This window comes from Carassius auratus, chromosome 27 (assembly GCF_003368295.1).
Source record: "Carassius auratus strain Wakin chromosome 27, ASM336829v1, whole genome shotgun sequence".
In the NCBI taxonomy this organism is placed as follows: domain Eukaryota; kingdom Metazoa; phylum Chordata; class Actinopteri; order Cypriniformes; family Cyprinidae; genus Carassius; species Carassius auratus.
The window spans coordinates 4144640-4158061 of NC_039269.1; the positions used below are offsets into that span (position 1 = coordinate 4144640).

At 37.4% G+C, this 13422-nt stretch overlaps 1 protein-coding gene across 1 annotated transcript in view; it reads right to left on the reverse strand.

Moving 5' to 3' along the window:
• Nucleotides 1-3572: 3572 nt before the first annotated feature.
• The window catches only part of hs6st1a (heparan sulfate 6-O-sulfotransferase 1a), a 118127-nt gene continuing 108277 nt past the window's right edge, over nt 3573-13422 (reverse strand). Inside the window, exon 2 of the mRNA XM_026205314.1 lies at nt 3573-7051. Coding sequence (XP_026061099.1) covers nt 6328-7051 — 724 coding nt within the window. The 3' untranslated portion in view covers nt 3573-6327. The remainder of the gene's footprint in view (nt 7052-13422) is intronic.

A 13422-nucleotide genomic window follows, 5' to 3' on the forward strand; every position in this document is an offset into this window, starting at 1 on the left:
GTTTCACCTATAATTTCCCACCACTGCATGACACATTCAAACCGGGACAATAAAGAGAAGATATAATTCAAATGATGATTAATACATAATGGATTTTGATCTTCATTTAAAAAAGATAGGGCTTTATGTTTTCAATACACTCAGTTTCAAACTTTTTTAAATTGGTTCATCTGGTTTTATGAAGTAACACAAGACTCTCATTGTGAATAGTTGATTCTCAATCATCTTGTCAGAGGAAATACCCATCTAGACTTTAATATGATACATTGCCCTCTTGGGATTCATCTTTATATTGCGTTATAGATGATGTTTTCAGGCTGAAGCATCAACTGGGAAGATTTTTTTTATTACCAGAATTCTACATCAAACAAAAGACTAATTGCATAGCATCATGAGACATGGCTACCAAGCCTTAGGCTATTTTCTTTGTATTATTTGCCTATTTTTCCTGTTTCTATCAGCATGAGAATTAAACAGCCTGCAGAGATGCTCTGATACTGCTAAAAAGTTCAATGCTACTGCTGGGTCAGATGTCAAAGTCCATGCTCTGTTTGTCAATATTGGACATGATTTGACACCCTGGACCTGTTTGGCTATTACCATACAAGCTCAAACTGACAAGGGCATGCTTGATGTTTCAGCCGGATATTTATATATGCTTCCATTGGTCTTTCTTGTGGTAGAGCCACACAAACTGTGATGGTGTGGCAGAAATTGCATGCTCCGGCATCAAATTAAACTGTAGATCAAGTGTGACAGGTCGAAGTGTGCTTGCGAGGGGACAGGGAGCCCTGGGTGCTTTATGGGGTCAAGGTGGCTCCATTATGCATTAGCCTGTGGACAGAAAAGAGAAAATTCTAGTGCAAAGCCACCCTCCTCTTGCCGCAGTGGCTGTTAACCTTTCCGCTGGAGCGTCTACCTTTTATATCCGAGGGGGGCTATAAAACCAGCATCCTGCTGCGAATGGGGGCTGCTCATAAAAATCAATTACCCTGATTAGGAGGTGATTTGCAGAAGTCCTTCAAAGCTAACAATGAGAGGAACTGACTGCACAATATTCTGTACGACTGTAAATTTCAGAGAACAATCCAGAAAATTTATGTCGGCTCTCCCCACTAAATTCCTCAGGAAGTGCTGTATTCGAGAGGAATAACAATCAAATTTAAAAGCTTTTCGAGTATGTGACATCATGTTTCCATGGCACTGACTTAAATTTCCCAGAGCTAAATTATATGTCTCACCTTTAAAAGTCAAGTAAGGACCACACACATAAAAGGTGAAATGGCCATGTCAGTTCCACATCATCCCCTGTGTGCCTTCAAGTCAGCCATAAGCTAAGAAGTGGATAGCACTCGTAATGTAAATTACAGCAGCAATTGATGACTAATGATTATAGATCAATGCCACTAAAACCTAATTTACTGTGATGAGTTTTTAATCAAGCCCTTTGAGGTGAATTTTGTGTTACAATCAGGCAGGAACCACTTTAGATGTTAAGAGGGATGTGCTGTTGCCCCCTCAATATTCAAATGAGTAGTATTCATCCGATCAGAGTTATCATTGTTAACTAACTGAAACCATAAAAAAAAAACTTTCTTGAAATAAACATTAAGTGAATATACAGTCATGCCCACAAATATTGGCACCCTTGGCAAATATGATCAAATAAGGCTGTGAAAATTAATCTGCATTGTTAATCCTTTTTATGTTTTATTTGAAAAATAATTAACAATGCAGATGAATTTTCACAGCCTTTTTTGATCATATTTGCCAAGGGTGCCAATATTTGTGGGCATGACTGTATAATAAATACACACACACACACACACACACATATATATATATATATATATATATATATATATATATATATATATATATATAATGCCAACATATTTTTATTATTTTATTCTAGCTAGGTGGCAAGTCAAAACTTTCAATTGAAAGTTAAAATCCTAGAATAACTCAATTAAAACTAAAATGTGCATATATATATATATATATATATATATATATACACACACACATATATATACAATGGATAGTTCAACAAATACAAGGTTTTTCCTTCATGTATATTCACCTGACTTTTTTCTTCTTTGGAATGTTAAAGAAAAATGTAAAGAGAGGGTCTGAAACAATATTGGACCCCATTGGCTTTAATTATAAGTGACAAAATATGTTCTGCAGAAGAAAGAAAGTCAAGTTTGGAACAAAGTGCAGGTAAGTACATTTCATTTTTGAGTGAACTATCGCCTTAAAATTACTGGTCCTTTCCAGCCCTAAAAATATGGAAACACACTTTTGGTCTCTTTTTGTTTTAATGAATTCAAAAAGCTGCTGAGGCCAATGGATAATTGTTAAGCTCGGAACAAAAGTATGTTGTAGCCCTTCGTCATCTAGGTTCAATACTTATTGTACAGAGCTATAGAAATTCTCCTAATTCTTCTCCCAGTCACTTCATCTTCTCTCTACATACTGTATTTGTCATAGTGGGAATTCTTATCATATCCTGGCAGAACAATGGCCTGGGTGCAAGTGATTCTCGGCGTGGCTCTTGTCCAAGAGACACAGTGGCAATTCATTACCCCTGCAGAACTCAGAGGAGCCGGAGTGATTACCCCCATCCATTTCAGACAATAATGGCTGTGGATACGCTGCTTCTCTGCCATTCAGTTCAACAGGACAAAGAAGCGTGTCTTGATATCCGTGCCAGGAGGTATTTTGTAATTACCAGGGAGAGCGCTCTCGTCTGAGTCAGCTGCTTCTGCAGCGTAGCTTGCGCTTCAGCGGCTGATGTCTGCTGCGTGTGTGTGTGTGTGTGTGTGATGTTGTCTATCAGCTTTATGTCTGAGCTCCTCATGACAGCGCTGGTGTATGTGTGTGTGGGTTTCAAGGGTCATTCCTGCTGTGCATTTTCATGTATCCATCATTTCTGACTTGGTATATTAAACTTAATTTTGAAAAATGGAAATCATATTAGATTTATATAATACACACATATAATTTTTCATTTCTTTAATCAAAAGATCTTCTTGGGAATATTGTTTTAATTCACAATAATTAAACAAGTTTAATTAGTGTTGCATTTGATTAAACTTTAAATTAAATCGTTCCAGACATATATTATTATATGGGGGAAACAGAGGAAAGCATAATAATCATACTCATGAATTCTCAAGTTATTGTACTTTGACTGACACTTAAACTGGGGTGGTTCAACATTTTTCATGATGGCTATCAGGTGAATGGACTTTGACATCCTTTGTGCCTTTGCACACACAGGGCTGGTAAATCATTCTTTAGATATTTAATATTTAAGTGTAATGGAACTTAATAGTCATATATTTTACACTTTTATTCTGCTCACATGCCTTCAAGGTTTCCACTTAAAACCATTACTATTAAAACTTTTTCATTCATTTTCACAAACCGAGTGAAGAGTCAAACTTACTGTCTGTATTAATCAATGCCCATATACATTAAAATAGAAAGTAATCCATGATATACTGTACCTTAAATGTGCTTGTGTGAGTTTAGAGACACTTAACAATAAAGACATGAAGCACTGGCGTGTTTATATAAAAATGAAATATTTTTAATGGTGTTTTTGACGATCCATTGTTGAAATGATGAGAAAAATACCCAGAGCAGATGAACTGGATGTGATGAATAAATGCACCCGGGAGCAGAGCTCAGGGATTCGCTAGTGCTGCTCTCGCACGCTTACAAACACACATTCTCTAATTAAGAGTTGAAGTCAATTTGCTAGACTCACATGAGTCCAGAAACATACTCTAGAGGAGTAGGTGAAGGCAAATGCCTCTAGCTTCATTTTAGAGACTGTTCTAAAAACAGTCAGAATACAATTGATAATGCAACTCAGATGTGTGTTGCATTCTTAGCATTGCCACAAGGGGCGCTATAGCAGGCTTTAGCATAGTTATCTCTTTTGGGTCAACTAGCATCATGGCTAAGCAACCATTTGAAGAGAATCTAGTAAAAGTTAAACCATCTATAGCTAGTTACCTGAATAAAAAATATTTAATGGCACAGACATCTGAAGGTGACTATGTCGCCCTCTTGATTTTTGACTGTAGAGTATGTTTCTGGCCTAACATTTGACAGTCGGATGCAGTGACCATTTTTAAAGCACACCAGTACTCTATTCTGATTGCCTGGATGCCATTGTGGAATTAAGACTGAGAAACATTTGGTCACTGTACTATTTTGAAATGAGACCAACAATTACTACAACCCACTCTGGGTTTCCATTAAGAGCATATCAACTGAAGAGAATGACAGCATCACATATTAATAAAAGGGCTGCCTTCATAAAGATCGTACATGTATTATGCGGATCGTTCATGAGAAGACATTTGTTCCTGAATAACATAACAACACTCTAGGTTTGGTTAAATATGCAGTAAGTGAAGAGTAGTCTGTCTTTATGGTTACTGAGAAAACAAATTCCCATCGCAGAGCATTAAGTAAAGTCAAAACGTCCCTCATAACACCTTAAGAGTCAGTTAAACAGAAAGGACACATTTCCAGTGGGGTAATTCTTCCTGATACATTATTCACATACAGTTTACTCTGAAGTTGCTGCGTAGTCGTCAACTTAAAGGAACGGTTTACCCCAAAATGACAATTCTGTCATTATTAACTCAAATCACTATTTCTTTCTTTTTTCAGTGGAACATAAAAGGAAACACTATGCAGAATGTTCTTGCTGTTCTATACTGTATACTGAATGAATACTTTAAATAAAGCGAATTTAAATATAGTTTTGGTGCTTCACAGCTCCCGTCCCTATTCACCTTCATAGCTTGAAAAAGAGCAGCTTGAACATTCTGCACAACATCTCCTTTGAAGGTTACATGGATTAGGAGTGAGTAAATAATGAGGGAATGGTAATTTTTCTGTGCAAACTATACCTTTAACAACAAACAACTCAAAGATTTGCATAAGGGGAGACATGTGACATCATTCTTGCCCCCTTACTGGCAATAGCTTTAGTCCCTGAGGACCATGGCATGAGATTGGTCATGAAACGCACACATTCATAGCACCCAAACATGCTTGCATACTTAAAACAGTCATCCTGCTCAGAATCTCAAACACACACAGTCATCCTCCATCCACCCGCATACTGAATAATGAGTAGTCTCTGGGAATTGGGAATGGTGGTGACATTTACAAAGGCTGCGTTTGCTGCTTCTTCATTCTGCTCTTGCGTTTCACAAGCTCTGTCTTTCACACTCAGTTACACACAAACTGTACGATGCTCCTGTTATTGACTGACACATAGGTGTCATTACCGAGTCAATAACATTTAGAGTCCACGACTTCACGTAGAAACGCAGAGCCCATTCTTACCAAGTGTAAAATAAGACACAGTTTCCTTTTTGGATCTCCACCAGGTTCCCGCTTCGGCTACCAAGAAATTGGGTGCTGATGACAACTTAGAATTTGTCTGGGCCAATAACATCACGCAAGACATCTGTCAGATCAGACAAACGAAACACCTCTAACATTCGGTAAGGTTATATTAGTACACTTAGCTCACGGGATTTTCGCATACAGTATGCTGAAAGCTTAAATAATGGCTATGGTCCACGCTTTGTCTGCCCGTCGAAATTTGCAACTGACGTGCAAATACACAAGAAAAAGGACTACAGAACACACCTTTTCAAGTCATCACTGATTATGAAAAGCTAATAAATTGCATCCAATAAGTGTTAGGCAGCTCTGTTGGTCTCAGTGCTGTGAGTTTTACCTCTTTGAGGGAAGAAAAATCCCTTTTAAAAATAATTAAAAGAAACAGGACCATAACAAACTAGAAAATAAAGAGACAGACCATCATCCTCAGAAATTCATGGCTGAAATGGCAGCAGACATTTAAGCAAATACCTCTATACAATTTCATTCGATTCATTCTTTTAACATCTGCAGTGAATATAATTCCGATAATTTTTACGTATGTTTTCTTCTCCCTTCCTTGGGCGAATATGCCTGTAGAAGTGTTCACCTCTTAGTTTTAAGTTCAGGCTCAGTGCTTTAAGTTAGTCAGTCATTTCTAAACTGACACGCAAAGTCTTCGCAGTAGCGATGAAGAGCATCCCGCATTTTGAGTCCTTCCTCTCAGAGATGTCCGCAGGATTTCCTGGAGCACAACAGAAGGGGGGAGGGCCGTATTTGATGGTGGCGCTAAAGTTCTGTCTCTTTCTCGTTTGCCGTGCTCCTCTCCCGCTTGATTTGACCTGGGGATCGCAGCCTTTTCCTCCTCGTCAACCTGTATTTTCCGTCCCCCTCCCCCCAGCACTGCTACCAGCGGTTGATGATGTGATTCATGTAGTCCTCCGTGGGTAATCGGGACGCCTCGGACTCCGGCACGTCATCCCTGAAAGCAGGATCGGAGCTGGACCCGCGACGAAAGGGGAAGAGGGAGGGGTGGTTCTTTAGGCGCTGCTCTCTTCGCTCGAGTTGTCGCTTGTACATGTAGCGCTGCTGAAAAAGATCCCTGGCGTAGTCGTACAACTGCATGTCCAGGTCGTTGAGCTCCTCGATCCGCTGCACCGTGTCGTTGTCCAGGTCCACACCGGCGGCCCGCGTGCTGTTGTACTGCATGAAGGGCCGGATGAACTTGAGGCGGAAGGTCCGTTCGAACAAGTACTGCGTTTTGCGCTGGAACTCGGTCAAGCCGAAGAAGGCCATGTCTCGTAGGTTCTTCTTGGCTGACTCGAGTAGCACCTGCGCGCGCTTCTTCTCCGGGATGAAGGACATGTTGTAGCAGCCCACCAGGCTGAGGTCGGCCAGCATGCGCACCTGTCGGTTATTCGCCAGGTTGTACGGACAGTCCATGAACTGTTGTAATGTGCAGCCCGACCAATCGGTACCCTCGTAGCAGGGGGGCAGCTCCTCTGGTGTTGGCGTTCGCCCGTCGCACATGTGCAGGGAGGTTTTCCACGTGGCCCCGCGCTGGACGTGTCTCCACTCGCTTAGGTACCGAGACACAGGGTCCCGTAACAGGGTAATGTAGTAGAACTTCCTGTAAGATGACGAGAAACAGAAATTGTTAGGACACTTGTAAACAGGGAAGTGATATTTCTGATATTTATAATTTACAGACACTCATGAAAATGTGTCATCAAAACAATTGTTAATTTTTTAATGTTTTAACCAAATAGATAACACAAAACCAAAGGTTTTTTTTTTTTTTTTTGGTGTGGTTCACAATGACTAATTGACCTATATCTTCTGATAGGGAAGTCGAAACTTCGAAACTTTGGGTTAATTCGCCCAAAAATAAAAATACAATTGAAGCACAGAAATGTAATAAGGACATCGGTAAAATAGTCCATGTGACATATCAGGGGATCAACCTGATGCAACGTGAATACATTTTGTGCACAAAGAAAACAATAATGACATAATTTTTTCAGCAGTTTTTCTCCCCAGTTACCGTCTTCTGCCATTTTGGAGAGTACCCCAGAATGTAATCACCGTAATGAGCGTTGTTTGTGTTCAGTAGACTATGCGCGCATGCTGAACGTAAAAAAACGATCATTATGTTGATTTCTTAACACACAAAAAGTTTTCTCGTAGCTTCGTTAAATTCTGGTTGAACCCCTGAATTGACATGGACTATTTTACCGATGTGCTTAATATGTTTCTGTGCTTTGATAATGGTAATGTCCATGGAGGGTCAAATATCTCTTAGATTCCAGTTAAAAATATGTTAATTTGTGTTCCGAAGATGGTTTTATGGGTTTGGAATGGTTTATGGGAGTAATTAATGACAGAATTTTCATTTTTTGGATGAACTATCCAAACAACTTCGTACAGACAACATTCTAAAGATACATGTCAAATTTCACCCATGGGGGGCGCTACAACTTCAAAACCCCTCATGGTTACTATGCAAAAAAGATTTGATGTACATTATCAATCATACAAATGAACAATAATGTCAAAATTCAAAGTTTTTTCATTTAATTTTGCAATGTGTATTATAAAAGATCGAACTGTGCAAATTTTTTTTGTCTTTTTGTAATGTTTGTACATTTTCGCCTGCTTTATATATTTTTAAAATATATAACAAAGTCAAATTTTGTGAGAATTGTCAGAAACCTTAAAAAAAAAAAAGAAAAAAGAAAAAAAAAACACTTTTCGAAAGCATCAACAATGTGGACCTAAATTTGAATAACTGTAAAACATAAAAAATCATATTACTGAGTTAAAAAAAATAATAATAATCTTGTCCACTGATTGTTTAGACAGCCCACTAACTAGTCGATTAGTTTTGCTCATTCTTACAAGGAAAATAACTTTGTATTGTAACAGCTGGGAATGGACGACTGTGTCTTTAACATTTTCTGCACATTTATTTTTTTATGGGTTTTTATTGACTCATTAAAACGCAAGAAGTGTGTAAATCTTTTTTTCTCATAAACCTGAACTCTAGCTACATTATTCACATCATAAATATCTGTATTGCAGTAAAGCACCAACAGCAGCCACATGGTAATCTTTCACTGGTAGGTAAGAATTATAATATCCTCGCCTCCAGCGTTAAAATAATTTCAGAGCGTGTGAACACAACCAGTCATAAAGGGGAAGTGAACTGTAGAGCTCTTGATTCTGATATGCTTCAGTGAGACTTAATGCAGATGAAAAGAGCATAACACGTCCCACAACACCTCTCTTCCATTCTGAACCTGCACTCCAACACCAAATTAGTGAATTCTTGGATGCGCCCCTTTTGTGCACTTGAGCGTACGTGGTGCAGAATAAATCAGACATTAGTGTAGCGAACGGCGGAGACTTATTTATTTTAACAGCTCTGCTTGAGATGCGTAAATGTATTCATCTGTGAAAGACAGGACTGAAAACGGCAACAAGTCAACCACAAGCTCACACATTATGTAAAGCACTGACCCTGAGGGTAAATGAACAGAAAATTCAACAAATTCATCAGTACATTCAGTTTGTTTTCTAGTAAAAACATCTTTAAAAATGCTTAAAATAACATTGCCATAAGGTATTAAAGTAGTATTGTGTTAAAATTCAAGCTAAGCTATGAGCATTATGCATAGTGATGACCCTGAGGGTATACACACTGGCAAAAAATCTCTTTCAAACACAAATCTAATCAGTATCCTCAAAGTGTTTTCTATACAAAACATCTAAACATTCTTGAAGTAGCATATATTTAGATAATGAAATAAAACTCTGAGCTAAAATACAAGCACAGCTTTGACCCCTAGGTTAAATGTAAAGAGCAAAAGCCTTTGTTGCTTCAATTTCTTACACTCTAGGTTGAAATCAAGTCAGAATTGTATTATTATTATTATTTTTCTTTCAGTATCTCTGGCAACATACAATCTACACATTTATAAACACACCATCACTACTGTCTGGCACTTAAAAACGAATCAGTGTCTATTCTCTGACACACGGTTCAATATCCTACAGTGTGTCAGAGTCACTCCTGCGGAGCAGACAGTGTTAAACACTTCCAACACGCTCTTTCTTTGGGAACGTCACTCTACTCTTTCAGCTGTCCTCGTGTGATGTCTGTTCATACACAGATCTGTCCCAGACAGATGACGGAGTTGGAAAAGCATGCAAAAAAACACCAGAAAAAAAAACTGTTTTATTATTATATTACTATTATTAAATGATCCATAATTATATTATCTATAAAAAGTAATATTTCAGTATATATATATGCAGTTTAATGTTTTTAGAAAGAGCCAACAGAGACAGAATAGGCTTAAAAAAAAACACACACACACACACACAGCGTAGAGCTCTGACTGATGGCTCAAGTCAAATCAAATAAGCTGAGCTGTTCTCATATGCAGCAGCATTCAGCATAATTCTAGCAGAGACCCAGAAAGAGCGAGAACACCAGCGTTTAAGCAGAATTTCGATCCCAGCATGTGGCAGCCTGGAAATATACATAATCTAGCGAATTCTCCTGATCTGAGAGCAGAGCAGTTGCTCTTTCCTCCTCGTTCTTTGTTCTTTTTAATGTATTCCCTCCTGTTGGTTTACAGGCTCAGCGTCACCCTATCCGGTGACCTTTTTCCTCTGTTTTCAATCATGGTGTGTCTAAAGCCACACTCCTCTGGGGCATCGCTGGGTCGTGAGCGGCTTACTAACATGCAGTTCACGACACAGCCACTCGATGGTGATATACACACAGAATTCTCAAGGATCCTTGGGTAACTAAGATCTACTTGCATATGCTACCATTAAACACAAATTTAGAGCCTTGGTATCAGTCACATTTAACTACACTCCACTCAAGCAGGATTTCTAATGGAAACTAATCAGCTAGACTGCTGGAGAAACTACACGTAAGAAACAGAGAAGAGACAGGGAAAGCTTTGATGGCTATTTTACCCTTTTAAACTTAATACATTTGAAATAATAATGCCTGGTGTGTCTATATATATATATATATATATATATATATATATATATATATATATATAGATAGATAGATAGATAGATAGATAGATAGATAGATAGATAGATAGATAGATAGATAGATAGATAGATAGATAGATAGATAGATAGATAGATAGATAGATCCCAAACAGTAATATATAACATATATTAATAATATATAAATTGAACAGCTAGACTGATTTAGAAAAGTAAAAAGACAAGAGCTTTATTAGCTTTTTTGATAATCCATACATTTTAAATAATATTACATTATAATTATATATAAACATTTTTAATTATTTTAAAAAGAAAAAAAAAATCTATTATATTTATAAGTTAATAAATGAATTCCTCAACAACAAAAAAAATCCCTATAATATATTTAGAAACTAAACAGCTAGACTGTTTAGGCCTTACATATGAGAAACAGAGTAGAGAGGCAATTAGAGCAAGAAAAGCAGGCAAAGGGTAATGATGGGTCGGGGTCATTGTCATTGTCAATATGCAAACTAAACAAGACTTTTCCTGTAGCAAGGTCCGTCCTGCTTATCCACGGACAAACAGCAAAGTCAGGGTCACACCACCACATACACACATACTGCAGGGACCTACAATATACACTCTTTCTATATTCCTATTTTTATAATATATAGGGACTGGCTACAAATTGCACATCATCACTATCATGTGTCATCGCCACTGAAGAGACAAAATACCGGAGCATCATTTGGGAGGCTAATTCAATAAACCTGACAGATTTAATGCAGCTATGATTTGTTCAGCTAAAAGAAGAATGTAGGGCTGCGGTAATTATTTTAATCGTAAAATCGTTTTCCTAAACAGTCGCTATGGTAGTGTATTTGTTTGTGTGTATTTTTGTGCCCAAATGGCTGAAGTCGGATGCGGGTGTTATCCATTAATATCAGCACCAGTTCTCTGCTGTATCGTAAATCTGACTGTGAGGGAATCTGGGGAAATCTGAGTCTCTCTGCAAAGCGTCATTTGAAATTTATGAGCAATTTCCTCAGTCACAAAAACAAACACCTGGAGGGAAGCAGTGCGGCAGAGTCACAACTCACCACAAAACACCCTCGCTCTACATCACTCAACCTCATACTGCTTCACTTCATCATTACAGTGCACAAATCGTGTTAAAGACAATTGCCAGAACAGGTACAGTTAAGTAGGCCCTATGACTTCTACGATGCAGCAAAGGTGCAATCCAGTCATAAAACTGGAATTTACTGTATGACACAGAATTTGCCAAATTTGATATAGACAGATATGTCAAAAATGTACAATCAAAATGTGATATTGATTACGGTCTATGAATATTAAGTCACAAAAATACAATTTAAAAAAGAATCCTGCATGTTCTGCGTGTCTGTGTGAATGAATGGCACAGACACTCACTTTCATTTACTACACATACCAAAGCTTGAATGTTTTCAGCCTCTGCTGCCTCAATATGTGTACATGAACACATGAATATAATCTCTAGAGCTGCCCTGGAGTCACTTTATGAGCGTTTTACTATTTCTTTTGAGTAAAACTATCATCATATATGCAAACAGAAACTTAAAAGTTCTTCACAGCAACCCCTCAAAATAAAAGCTTGGTTTAACTTGAAGAAACTGTGACAGAAAAATTTTACTTAATGTAATGATAGTGCTACTTCTGCTAATTAAGTTATTACTGATTTTTTATTTTTTAAAGAAAATTTACAAGAATAGGCCAATATGTAGCAGAATAATGTAAATGCACAGTATTTCAGAAAAAAAGAAAAGAAAAAAATATATATATTTGCTAGAAAATCAATTAAAATGGGATGCTTTTTATTGTCAAAATTTAATGAAACCATTAAAATGAAAAAAGAGAAGAATATTGTATGTTTCATTATTTCAGTTAATAATTTCATTTAACCATTAAAACAGTCTAGTGTAGAAAATTAAAAACAGAAGAAAATGGAATTTGGGGAAAAATAAGTGAATGATAGTTGGAATGCTAGCCCAATTCCACGTACCTAAATATGGTTCGGGTCTCTACTTCAATATAAATCTATGGAACTATAACATGCACTTTATTGTCCACCACTGTGTAAAACATTCTTCCAAAGTGGAATACTTCGGGTTAAATGTTTGTTCAGATCTCTAACCACAGGTATGAGCAATTATAACAGTGCTGACTGTCTTAGCAAACACCTCTAATTAAAATCTATTAATACATGCTGTACTCCTCTTCAGGGAATCTTATTTAGCAACTTAATGTGTTTGGGTAGCACTTCACTAGCAACATGATTTAGTAGTTCAACATGGATCACCTGAAGCCCATCTTATTTCTCAGAGATCTGTCATGGTAATTGCCATTATTGCAATTTATGCAGATTATTGCTGATTGAGTCACTTCGGTTCAAAACCTGCTTAGAAAATCAATGCAGATGTAAATCTATTGTCCTCTTTCACTGTGTTATCCACCATGTCAACTCAAACGCCAATCCTCGTAAAATCTTCAGCTGTTCCAAACCCCATGACAATATCAGGCCATAAGGTGCGTCATACGAGGACATGCTTCTACCACTGAAACACAATCAATCCCAGAGCCCATCTGCATGTAAAATCCCTGCTGGGATAATTCATGTCTGTGAGGAAGACTGTGATTAGATTAAGAAGAAGCTGTTTAATGATGTGTATAATTCTGAATTGTCACTGGGTTTGGAAATGGCTGAGGGCCATTCGGTCCTTCAGTGGGTCATGCTCAAGATAAAGGTCAGTCAGTCACATGAAACAAAACATGAACTGGTGGATCATAAATAAATAAATAAAGACATACATATACATACATACATGCATATAATTTGAATTAAAAATATATATTTTTTTCTTTTACATTGTCTTTACTGACACTTTTGATAAATGTATTGCATCTCTGCTAAATAAAATTGTTAATTTCTTTCAATAATAA